The sequence below is a fragment of the Periophthalmus magnuspinnatus genome, chromosome 7, assembly GCF_009829125.3.
Source record: "Periophthalmus magnuspinnatus isolate fPerMag1 chromosome 7, fPerMag1.2.pri, whole genome shotgun sequence".
NCBI classification, from domain to species: domain Eukaryota; kingdom Metazoa; phylum Chordata; class Actinopteri; order Gobiiformes; family Gobiidae; genus Periophthalmus; species Periophthalmus magnuspinnatus.
Window position 1 is genome coordinate 25,406,594 of NC_047132.1, and position 13,838 is coordinate 25,420,431.

A 13,838-nucleotide genomic window follows, 5' to 3' on the forward strand; every position below is an offset into this window, starting at 1 on the left:
TGAAAGACATGGAGCACACATGCCTCAGGGGCAGTCTCATGGGCGAGCAATTAGACTACTGCCACGACCCTAATTGTAGCTAAACAAACCCTGTTTTATTAGACGATGTACTTTAAGCTCAGTTTGACTTTTAGCTTGTTATTATTGTCTCCATTGTAAATTCATATTTCTGTTCATGAAATAGCATATTAAACAGAACAGGTGAACAGGTACAGCCTACTGCGTCACATTTCTGCAATCCATGGAGACAGAAACTTAAACCCACCATTTTTGTCTTTGTATTTTCATGATTTGAATTTGCTTCCCTCTTTAAATCAAAACACAGGACAAACCTTTCTGTGCCTCTTGAGTGAGTAAATTAAACGTACTGCAGATAGATCCCAGAAAAGAAAAATGTTTTTGTTAAATGTGGCTCCCTTCAACACAGTCATGGTAATAATAAGACTGTATTTATTTGTTACGGATGATAACAACGCTGCCTGGAAGATGATGAGTTTAATAAAACTTTACCAAACTTCAGAAAGAAAGAGGCAAATTGCATTTATTCTTAGATGTGATTAGTTATGTGCTTGTGGCATCCCTGGAGGTGCAAAGCCAAAGGAAAGTCAAAGTTACTGTGGTAAAATGGTAGTATTCATATCACTCCAGTATCAGTCAGTTACAGAAGGATACCAAGCTTGTGTTGGGTCTGCCTTGATCTAATTCCCATTGTTATGATACATTTTTCCTTGAACTTCTCACATATTTCTTTTTACTGTTTCATGTCTGTTCTTTCCTTTCTCTCCTTGTATCAGACGTTGTGTTCTGGATCTGTTCATGCTGAGATCGTGAATAGCAGAGCAAAGACATCTCACTGTATGCAGTCCAGTGACCTTCATAACACTACACGTCAAAAGGATAGTCATCTGTCTAATCTCCACCATACGATCAATGCAACACAAAGGTACTTACAGTAGAGAGAAGACTGGATCATTCATGGAAATCATTTTAGGCCGGGAGTATATGAGTAAGCTGATCTCATTTCAGAGACTGGTTCATTGTTTTGGCTGTTAGTTGCGGTGTGTTGCTGTGTTGGTCACTTCTAAAGTTTCCAATGAATACCGTTATTCATTTGATATTATATACTGCAAACTGAATACTGGATTTTTTTCCAAATTACATTGCACCTGCCCAGCTTCTTTGTGATGTGTTGTTGCCATGTCCTTAACTGTGCACTGTGTAACTTCTCTGGTGTCGGGTCTGCAACCTGCCACTCTTCATGGAGCTGGTACTGCAAAGTCTGAAAAGTTCCACAGTATGGCATACAGCTTATTGCATTTATTCAATTAGAGGTGTTTTTATTACTAGGAATATGCATTCGTACTATCAGTGGGGTGCCTCTCCACAGTTCTGAGCTGTAACTTGGCCTTGTGGCGCCTCTAAGTTTAACACCATACTGTGGAACAATGCCATACTGTGAAACATTCCAAGCAAAGCAATCCATATCCAGGGAGATAAGCAGATGGCCGACATCCCACCAGAAAAGTTGCACAGTACACCTTTAATTAAGTTGTACTATAGTTTGAATTTTCGTTTGAACATCAGTTACTTTACATAGTGGATAGATAAATGTTTTTGTTCAGTGGAAACTCACACAAAATCAACCAGTAGAAGAAATGGCATATTGATTTATTATGTACCCTTAAAATGATCATATCCCTCAAAACGATACATTTCTCATCCAAAACATAAAGTATATTTCCCTCCACACAACCAAGGCAATATCTTTAGCGGCTAATTGCTCCAATGAGTGATGTAAAACGTAAAGCCTTCTCATTTTCCACTCCAAGGATAGAATCTCAGGGAGTGGAAGGCTCCTTGAATATTAATGTATTTCCTCTACATTTTTCTTTTTGCTGGACCAGTGGGATCTCCAACACGGCTCAAACGCCCGTGAGATGTCTATCCAGCTTTAGCTCACTCCAACACACACGCACACGCACACACATACAGTGAGTACAGAGTAGAGATAGCGGCAGAGCTGATCAGCAGTGTGTGGAGCGGGGAGGCCATTCCAATGGGACTAATTAAAGGGATGGAACAGACTGCACTGCTCATCGGAGACCACCAGCCTTCCTCCAACCCTCTCCTCTCTCCAAGTCCGTTATCCAAACCTACATCATCCGGGGTTACACCATCCAGCACTGTGATCCAAGAGTGATTCAAACCAGTGCAAATGATCAGAAAAAGTGTAGGATGAAGAAAAAAAGAGTTCTTATTCCCAAGGTGAAATAGAGCAGCGTTTAGTCACTGGCCAGAGTGCTCTGAGGGAGTTTTTTCTCTAAAGCCCCTGTGTAAGTGTCTGAAGCTGAGTCATGTCTTGATTGGGGTTTCCTGCTCAACTTGTGTATGCGAGGGTTGTTAATCATAAATCAATGGAAAGATTTTTTTTTCACATTCTGCTGCCCACATATCTCTAAACTATATCTGAAAAAAACAAGAGTCTATAAAGCAGGTTCTATATGATACGTCTGGCTTATCGAGTAACGTATTTACCTTTTGCTTTTGTACTTCTCATCCAGCGTTTTATAAAAATGCACTATAGTTATGGTGCATTATGACCTTGTGTGTCGCTGATTGGATAATACACCTGTCGAGAATGGCCATCAGAACTTAGGAAGATTCAGTAGGTGACCAGACTTCTTGTAAAGTATCGGAGAATTGTGTATTCTGGATCCCAAGCCACAAATTACATTCACTTACAATTACTTCCTCAAGACTGATCATAACCTTAACCATAATTACTACCTGCCAAACCTTAGCCTAAACCCTAATCTTAACCTGTTTTAATCCATATCCTAACTAATAATAAAGTATTTACATTATGCAGACCTGATATTTTCGCCCATATAGAAGGCAGATCCCCATGATATAAGTGTATATACAGATTTTAGTCCCACAGTCTTATAAATACTTGTCCGAGTTATTTAGTTATGGTGCATTATATTCTTTGCTTACTTTTAACTGTTAACAAATGGAGCCAGCCTATTAGAGATAACATTTTACAGCCATGTGTCTGTTGCAGTTCATGAAAAGTCGGTATCGATGGTTTTTAGAATGCAGAATTAGGACCACTGACATTGCAAGTAACAATTTAAAGCCAAACACTGCATCTTTATTTAAAAATTATTATGAAATATGTGTCAATCTCATCCATATCTTTGACAGCCCGTCACTTCCTCTCTTTCGCAGAGTTTGAGAGCTGTTGTTTGTCACCTTCCCGCCCCCTCTCCTCATTGGCGACTCGTGCTAATTCCAGTGATCTCACCCACATAGACGTGCAGCAGCAGGCAGACCAAACAGGCGACCATAATGAAGTGCACTGCATCATCACAAACACCAGGTCCAGTTTAAATGAGACACAGAAGAGCCACTGTCTCCGCTCTGCCTTTCCTAATTATTCACTAGCATTCGAGCATATGGACTCAGTAATGAAAGCAGGAAGTCAATGAAAGTACACCAAAATAACATTGTGTGCTATGCTAACTAAACTATGTATAACTTGCCATGAGGAGAGACAAGACTTGGACCAACAGTAGGGAAATGTTCTTTACCCATTCACCCGCACACATTTAGGTTTGTGCACACATTATCGTCAAAACACAAAATTTGCCCATGACTTGCAGTGTTTTTGTGTCCATAATGAAGCAGGTGATGATGATATAGTGATGAACAGTTAAATTAAATACTAGTGTTCTTCTTAGATGGGCCGTACTTGGTTTTTACAGTCTTACAAATGGGAAAAACCAAATTAGTTCATTTAAAACTTTTTGCATCTGTCCAGTCCCATTCCACATTTCCTAATGCATTCCTAGGATTCAAATTATTCACCACAGTGAGTTTATAAGAGACCAGAGAGGAGTTTGGGCTCCATGCCACTGCTAACAATAGCCTTTATAACGAGACCCAGACAGCACACAGCAGTCTTAAATTGACCCTAAGAGCTGCTATTTACAAATTTTACTTTATTACATGAAATAAATCCGATAGAGTGAAAGTACTTGCAGTATATCAAAGACAGATAAGACTTCAATTTCTATTCACTTTGTAGTATAAGCAAATGTAGCCTTCATTCCTCATTTGCTGTCATAAAATCTCAAAATAAAATGTATAGTAGAGCATTTTGAGATCCTTGACGGTAGAAAAGTGCTATATAAAAATATGCAATCATTTACCAATATGTGGCCATTTAAAGATGAACAAAACCATTTCCACCTCAAATGTGTTTGTGTAACTCCTTGTTAGTATTATTATGTTAATGTCCAGTATTGGCTCTCCTTATTTGGTCCTGCTGTTAACCCCAGTTCTCAAAATGGTTCACCACAGATACACGGATGAGTCACGCTCACAGCTTCAAACTCTGGGTTCAGCTCTCACACTATTTGTGGCACAACACCCTAGCACAATGATCCGCCATTAGCACGTTCAAATATTCACTAGCAGATGCAAGAATCATATGAATAATCCAAACTCACAGGAAAGTCACCTTGGCACCAGATTGAACTCTCAGGTTTTTTTTTTTTTTATTGTTGTAGTAAAACGTATTTTAGTAATTTAACCTTTTTTTATCCGAATAGGAAAATGGGGAACCAATTCTCAGTTACAATAAAAACCTGCAGACAATTGTTACAGCAGTACAAAGGCCATCTCGACAGTATTTTCAGATGACAAATAGCTATGATTAGTTTGGAAGCTAAAATTTGATGGTTTGTTTGTCTATTTTATCTACTTCTTTCTGTTGTGTAATCATGGGTCCCAGCTTCCTGTTTATTGACCCAAGTAATTTTCAGTCAAACAAGTTCATTTAAAGAGTTAATTGCTATGGCAGTGAGGTTAATTTTGAGTCCATGGCTTTGTGCTTTATGTTGCTTGTCTTTTCATTTGCATAAATTGTTCCACCTTAAACTTGGGATACCTTAATCTGTTTATAACACTGATAATGAACTGAACACGGCGTAGTTTTTACTAGCTCACTACCTCAACTGCGGAGCATCATCTCTTTTCATATTGCAGGAACACAATGTACAAACCACAAGTGCACATACTTTGCTTCAGCTGAATCTCACTCATAACAACGGAGGTTAGGAAATGTTGATAACACAATATTGAAAGTGAAGAAATCCATGTGTTTGTGCTGCTGGCGTCCTTCAGGTGTGCGTTGTGTACATAGCCGTATATAGAGGCTCAGAGCAATCCTCCGTGTGGGGAAAAACATTTGTGTTGTTTGCTGTTTATGTTCAACTGAGCATTCTGAATGCTAAGTGCTGCTCGTGCTGACGCTAACAGCTGTCTTCATACTGCACAAACACATGTATGGAGAACGGATTTACCATGTTAGAGGTTTGCTCAGCGCTGAAGCAATAATCTCTGAATTTGAGATTGGCTTGTGTAATTGTCATAGTGTATAATGAGGCTCTGCTATGCTTGCTTTGAGTGTCTGTTTTGGCCACTATAGCCGTGGTGATTTACATATGAATCACATCCAGAATGATGAATGTAGTTTTATTTTATATATATTGCAAACTGGCAATTTGAGTTGGTGCCATTATCAAAATTTAAAGACTGCAATATCATGTTATTGAAAAAGTGCTAACGCTTTACTTTTTAGACCTCTACAGACATAAGTTAGTTTAGCTGTCTTTTCTCTTAGAATTGTTTACATAGAACAGAATCCTACATTTTATACATGAATTACAAATCAATTTTTTCTTAAAGCATGCAGCCTTGGCTCTCTTTGTAGGAGTCCTAGGCAAAATGCTGTTTTGGGACACTGGAGTAAACCAGTTAACTCTACAGCGTGGTGGCTACAGCTGGTACTCTTGTCATCCATAAACATGCCTCAGTCTATTGTGTTATGTAACTTACACAGTACTTTTTGTTAAGTTGTGCACACTTTAAAATAATATTCAAAAAAGAGTACGTAGGTAATTCTTAAGTGAGCAATTACATGGAAAATAGCGAGAGTAACTGAAAGAGTCATCCATCTATCAAGTGAGAAGTAAATCAGTGATGACTTTGTGACAGATTTAATGGACCATGTTTAATCAAAAGCCACTTGAGATCCACACTCACTAGAATAGTTGCCTAACTCCATCTCACATGTGAAGGCAAATGATGTGTGTGTAGTATAGTAGTGTAGTGTAGTACTCAAACCACTGCAGCGTCTCCAGTCACATCCATCACAGCTAAAGTAAGTCTGTGCCATTTCTAACCCAGTGTTCTTCCCTGTGCTTTTGCAGAATGCGGGAGCGATGCATTTGTGGAGTGGGTTTGTGGAGCCTGCTGTTGTCCCTGTGCCTGGCGTCTCTCACACATGCTCACCGAAGCCACACGGGTGAGTCCTCTGTCCGCACACGCACACACATGTTTGGTTTCTATGCATTTTGGAGACAATATATTTCCTGGCAGGTCCCGAATGATATATGTTTTATACAGAAAGATGTTAGTCTGGTCACCAAGCTCTTCGTCAAACCTTGAGCCAGAGTCAGACAGTACTGTGCAATGAGATTTGTTTGTTTGAGTGATGCGTGTGAAACAAAAGAGCTCATTGGTCATCTATAATTTTGAACAAAATCAAACTTTTAATGCTTGAGTTTAATGCTTCACTTGGATAAATGTTCTTTTTCTGTCAAGAATGCCCATCAAAACTCAGAGAGATTGAGTAGGTGACCAGATTTACTTCTTGTAAACTATTGGAGAAGTGTGTATTATGGATCTCAGGCAAGAAATTACATTCACGTACAATTACTTCCTTAAGACTGATTATGAACTTAACTGTAATTACTACTTGCCAAAGCTTAACCTAAGCCCTAATCTTTACCTGTTTTAACCCATATCCTAAATTAAAATTCTATCTAGATCTAATAATAAAGGATTTATATCACACAGACCTGATATTTTTGCCCATATAGAAGGCAGGTCCCCATGATGTACGTCTATATATACAGATTTCAGTCCCCACAATCTTATAAATACCTGTCCTCACACACACATACACGCACCTTATCTCCCTCACATTACCAGCACTGCAACCACACAGCCCATTTCTACTCTCATGTTGGAGGGAATAGGTCCCGCTGTACCCTGGGGAACAACAAGGTCGCGCTCACAATGAAATAGGAGACCACAAAGGGAAAAGAACACACACAAAAGTTCTCTAATAAAAGGAAGAGCCTGACAAGTAATCCAACAAAAATATATATCTGCTTAGTTCAAGGGATTCGAAAAAAGGTGTGGCCAGTCCCCTGTCTAAAATGCCTTCAGACAGTGAGCAGAGAGCCTGGTGGATTAGATGTCCCTGGTTGCACGATCCACCTCCTGTGAGCACTGCGTCAGATTGAGCCCAGCGGTCCTGCAGTACAGTTTCCAGTTCATTTCTTTCTTGAGGTTGGCTATCCAAGCTCCCTGGTTCACACAGATCACCTGTGCGTGACACCCAAAATGACCAACCTCTGGGAGAAAGGCTAATAGAGAGCACATTGTCCCGGCTAGCTTAAGTTTGAGTTTTAGTAACAGCATGACAGAGGAGATTCGTTTTGAGAATGGGGCTATCAATATGACCCAATGAACATATTTATTTAGGCTTCAAGATTAGTGCTCTAAGCTGTAAAGGTGCAGGTCCGAGCTGCTGTGTCAGGGCTCGGAATATAGTGAGCAATAAAAAGTATTAAAGCATTAGATGGGTTTTATGGCGAACTGAATGGCGTCTCTGTGCTGGCAGTGAGGAATTATCTCTCCTTTCGCCAATTTTACAACGAGGATTTTACGGTCCAGAATGTGTTTTTGAGCAGTGCTGACCTTTGGCGTTACACTTTAAAAGCCGTCATATAACTTGATTATATTACCAATTAACGCTATAAGCCATGCAATGATTATCTTTTAAAGCAGCAATAATTTATTTTTCAGTGACCATTTTGCCTCAAATGACCTTAAAATGAAATTGTGGCTTACGTTAGATTTTTAGAGAAAATGCAATATCCAACCCTGTGTAATCTCGTTATGTATATTTAAAGCATGAGTGATAGTTTTATTTTCATATGCTTCCTATCAATACCGCAAGTACAAACTCAATTATGATCTTGGTTTTCATTCAAATTAAAAACTAAATGTATCATCTGAATTATGTACAGCAGAATGGATTTTATTTTATGTCTTGCCAAAACACTTTCTTAAATGCTAAATACTCACACTAGTAAAACATCCCATAAAGCGCAATTGAAACGGCTGTCATTTCCAGCAGATTAAAGTTTAATGCATTCACCATAGCACTTACATATTTTATCCAGATTTATGTCAGTTTAAATGTTAATGCTGGCAAAATGCATTTTTTTTTATTGACAGAAAAAATTCACTTTTTTAAATACACGACTATGCAAATGTCCATCAGTGCTCTAGTCGTAAAATATCAAAGCCAACATGTGACTAACAGTGAACACAGAGCTGACAAAAAGCCGACGTGATGGGCGATGACAAAAATGACCCAAGGATACATGTGAGCAGTGATGTTGGAGGAGTATACTTTGTTCTGACGGTTCTGATAGATTGGAAATGCTAAGTTTCCCCTTTGGCTCTTTATGCCATGATATACTAGCATGCACCAGCTGCCCTTCCTGTGAACCAGATGCCTTTGTTTGCCGCTGTTTTGCTAACATCAGTTTGCTAAAGATTTTTTCTATATTTCTTTTCTTTTTATGTATCACATGAGGTAGTGCTGTGCTACCCAACATCTGCCATGCACATTTTTCCTCTCTTTTCCCCCCATTGCAGCTGGGTGACAGGGAGATGATGACTGACGAGCCAGAGTCATTTCTTCTTGAACTTCTGGAACAAATACAATATTTCAAAATGATATTGCAGGAGTCTTTTGATTGTTCAGGAGGAAATGGAAAAACCTTGTGTTGTTGTCAGGTTTTTAAAAGTACAAGGTTGTAGCTGCAGGTTAATTTAGTATTGTTGCTGCTAAGTGTGTAAGTGCACTAGTTTCTGACATCATAGAATTTCTTGACAAGTATTTTTCTATTATATAAATTGACAAATGGTTAAAGCAAAGCATGATAGAAAAGGAAGAAGCTAAGGTGATGGGCTTATATCAAAGTGAATCATATCGCAGTCTGTTAAAATGCTCAAAAGGCCCATATTACACTGTTTTCTGATCTATTATAATCTTGTTTCCTCATCACAAACATACCTGGAGTTGTGCTTTATTTCATTTTCACATGTTTAACACACAAACCTTGCATATTCTTCTTTTCTGTTTGAGTTCTTCTCTCATGTTGTGATGTCCTGTGGTGATACAGGAAGTGCTCCACTCTATACTCTTTCACCAGAATAATTGGGATAATTTAGCCCTGGAATTGCCAATCTCTACTGAATTAATGGCAAAAGGTAGCCGTTAACATGAAAACTACCGCTTCATCACATCACAAGGTAGAAGAGTGCATTTTGAGCTTTGGAGATATAGACAGACTAATAAAGGGTTGCTCCAATATGTCCAAATGAAACAAAACACAACTCCCCGGTAAGTTCTTGAGGATGTAACAAGGCTAAAAGCTCATGTTAGCCACTTTAAGATCTTTAAGTAGCAAATAGCAAAACAAGAGGGGTTTAGTAGCATATTACAGTGTACTTGGATTGTCTCCTGGGAGTGTGCATTGTGCAGTTTTATGTGAGTGCTCATGCATGCCTTGTTAGTGGCTGATTGATTGCAAAACAGGTTGTAATCAGGGAGTAACAGCATTATCCAGGTATTACTTGTTTGAGGGAAAACAGACTCTAGCTAATCAGGTAATTGCTGATTACCACGGCAAAGGTCAGAGCAAGGTGTCCGCTTCACATGTAACACGCAGCAGTTTGTACCGAGTCATGAAGGCTAATGCAAATGTGGGAGCCAAGTAGTGATTCCTGAAGGTTAAGTTTGTTCTCGTTAAAAACGTAGCTGTTTGATCTGACAGATGGGATTACGCTTTCATCCTCCTCTACATTTCAAAAGCCACATCACAAACTGACTTGTTGCTACAAACACTTTATTTTTGCCTCATTCGTAAATTGTAATAAATAATTTCCAGAGTCACATTGTTTAGAGGAAATTAGTAAAATAGAAGAACAATGACATATGGTCAAACCTGTAGGAGGCACATGCTTCGGGTGTATATGTATGACTCCTATGCAGATTTTTTCCCTCTTATATCAAATGATGGAATGAATATGCTATTTTTGGGCTGTTAAACCCCAGATGGAATGGTGAGGTAAGTGTGCAGAGTGCAGAAGTAAGTGGTCTTTATAACACTATCATTTCAGCGTTCATTGAAAGTTTTGTATTTAGCATGTTAAAATCTCCATTGGTTCAACATTAGTCTACCTGAAAATCTGCCTATGACACCACAATCCCGAGCTCTAGTATTGAGAAGTGAGAAGTGTAACATGACATAAAATCTATTGCAACCCCAATTTCAACCTAATAACATGCATCTTATTAAACATGAGAATAGCGCAATATTTACAATAAAACCTAATCCGTTCCTGTGCACAATGGGAGTGTCTCCTAGCAACAGGGCTCTCATGGTTCAACTGTTGGAGAGGGAATGTTCACTCAGTTTTAAATGCAGTACACACCTTTAGCTGTCGATTAGAAGCCTGTGTTTTCTGATTTGGATACGTAGCTTGAAGCATGTTTAAACCAGCACCTTGAGCAAAAAGCCCCATATATCGTCCTATCATATTTCTGCCTCTTCCTTTACAGCACTGATCCTTATCTGTCAGAAAGGTGGGAGGCCAAAACAGAAAAAGATATGTCTCTAGCCTTCTGTGGATTTCTTACTGTAACATCATCCATCCTACTGTCTTTTTCTTTCATTCACATGCTTTATAATACCCATCATGGCCGAGCTGTGCAGAAATTACAGCCTTTGTATCCAGAACATAGAGCTCCTATTTCTGAGAAGATGTCTTATTGTAGAGCACGGCCAGGCCTCGGTTAAATGTTTCAGTGGTTTTGCCAATAGACTTGGAGAAACAGCTTGCCTTAGGATTCTGAAGTAAAGTGGAACGAGCGATTATGCTGATCACTTCACCACCCACTGTCAAGCCATTGATTCTCAGTCTATAGGACGCCATCTCCATATATCCTCACTGATTAGGGGCTACACAGAAGTTAACCTGCTTTGAAAGGCAACCTGGCACTGAAGGGGACGAGCGATGCAAGGACAAAGATATGGAGGCGCAAATGTATTCACGGCATAGTCTGGATGTTTCCTTGCTCTTTTATTCCTCAATCTGTGGGACGGGAACCTGTCTTGGCTTTGTCCTATGAAGGTTATGATAGGTTTGCCATGGATCCAAATAGAGTTGTCAACAAAATGAGATTGAGCTGTGAATCAATACTAAACAAACTTGAAATTCATTTGAACAAGTATCAAGAAAATAGGACAAAGGACAAATTTTGACCCCTTGAAAAAACACTTGTTATTTGGTGTTGTAATTATATTCATTCTAGTATCAAAGTACTAGAATATTTAGAGCATAATTTCATTTAAATGTAAATGAAGGGGCCACTCACATTTTTGCTTCATACCTGCTCTCTTTTTAATCTTGGAAAGTATACAGTATTTACATTATGTATTGTTATTCATTTGACTACTGTGTGTTTTCATGAGAGGAATAAATAAAAAAAAAAAATGAAAATGAAATGAAAATGAAGGTTTTGAGAATCCTGCCTTTTCTTTTGCCTGGATTAGAACCGGTCCTGATAAAAATCTGTGTTATATTTCAGTCTCAAGATAAGTTTGCCTGTGGATCATTTAACACTAAGACAAAATACGTGTATCTGCTGTATATACTGGGATGCCAAGATAATTTTGCTCAGTGCTACAGAAGACATACATTGAGTACAACAGTAGGACAGGCGTGCATGGAAGAATCACACAGACACTTCCCACACCTACATACATGTTCACTTAAAGAGCCACTCTAATGTGATGTGTGGAGACAGGCTGTCTGGCCTCTTTAGGCACTACTCATGGTACGGCTACAAATGCTCACATATGGCCTGTGAAAAATTCAGCTTGATAATAAGAAAATGGCTTTCAAACACTTGCTTTTATGTAGTTCCACACAAAGGTGAGGTCATGAGAGAAACAGGAGAGCTTTGAGGGAGGAATACACATGTAAGGATTTAACACATCAAACACAGCGGAGGGACCTTAAGCAGTGGATCTTGTGGTTAGGGCTGAGTGCATTGGTTACTTGATTTTTGTGTAGATTAGAACACATGCTGGGCTGTTACGGGGTAAGCACTCTACCTTAATCTATTTGCACCCAGAGAATATGCATTTCTGTGTAAAATATAAACCTAATATCACAGCAACTAAGCTATAATACAGCCCAAACCAAACAATTCCTTTCCATACTGCTGCGTGGGAGCTTTTGTTTAGAAGTGCCCAAAGGAAGCGCAAAGGTTGAGGATAGCCTCTTATAATGTGGGCTTAGTTCATTAAATGTAACTCACATTTGTCACTTGACTTCACTTGTCTCTTTTTATAACGACAGGAGAGTGCTGTTAAATGGAAAGAAATCACATGGAAAATGTAGAGAGACAGTAAGAAGGACATGCTTTGACCGTTAATTAAAGAGCTTTTCAAATGCTTGTGCGCTCCAGTGGTCTGTCTGACTTTGCCTTGCAGCGACTATGCTACCTGCTAATGCTAATGTGTCCATTTGTTCATCATTATGGTAGACGGCCATGGGTCTGACTCATTGGCTTTTTTCCCGCCACACTCCAATAGATGTTGTTGACAAATTCCAAGGAATCAAATTTGCATAAAATAACCTTGACCAATCAGTGTGTCCTTGGTAACTCGCATGTTGTTTTTCCCATGATGCATTGTTTTATTAAGGTGCTGCGAGCTTGTGTTTGATAACCGTCTGTTGACACCTTACCCTTTTTATAGTAAAGGACACGTGTGATAAGAAAACTCCATTGCATATTCAGTCGGCGTACTTTGGATATATACATATATATTTTAATGCATGTCCATCTGTGGAAATATTGAGCAAAGCAGTAAAAAATGTCTTTGCAACCGGAGGGAAGTGTGTTTGTGTCTGTTATTTTGAGGCGAGTGCAGAAAATGAATATCTATGAAAGTAGAAAGGTGATGCGAGACAGCGAGATGTGCTCTGCTAGCAGGCAGTATGATTCATGACCACGGCTTGAGGAACCGGGTCGACAGATAAACAATAGCGGTCGGCGAGGCTGTGACTGGGGTACTAACCAGCCGCCATCTGCTGTGCATAAACGTAGCCATGTTTAAGTCCCTCTCGCCTTCCAAAGCTAGAGGCCAAGGGGTTTAAATGAGACACGTCCTGCCCCATCTCCAAGCATCTACATCTAATAACCCTCTCATTAGCATCCAAGAAGTACTTCAATTAAATAAATAGTTTGGAAGGAAGCCTGGAAGGTACAATTAGAGTGTGATGGATAAGCAGACAGTCATAAAAGATGAAAAATGCATTAAATTCATTGAACGGTTAAACTGGTGAGCTAATAACAACAGTGGAGAACACTATGCCTGCAGCTGTGGAAGTGCTTAATGTTTCATAATCCATTCATTAAAAGAACAGTTGTTGCTGTTGTGTTTAATGTCCTCCTGAAGTTAAGTAGAAGGGAGCATTTGTCCAGGTCATTGCACCAGACGCTGCTATCCAGTCTGATAGTTTAACCTTCATTGCCAACATTGAGAATCTGTAACATTTGATAAGACCTGACAACAAGTAAAAGTGGCATATTGTGAAAAATGTACTTCTAT

General features: G+C 39.2%; 1 protein-coding gene across 2 annotated transcripts in view; it reads left to right on the forward strand.

Annotated features, from left to right (window-relative positions):
- Window positions 1-13,838, forward strand: part of LOC117374184 (chemokine-like protein TAFA-2) — an 84,528-nt gene that overhangs the window by 42,536 nt on the left and 28,154 nt on the right. For both annotated transcript variants that reach the window (XM_055223139.1, XM_055223138.1), the window contains one exon: window positions 6,279-6,373. In XM_055223139.1, coding sequence (XP_055079114.1) covers window positions 6,280-6,373 — 94 coding nt within the window. In that variant the 5' untranslated portion in view covers window position 6,279. The remainder of the gene's footprint in view (window positions 1-6,278; window positions 6,374-13,838) is intronic.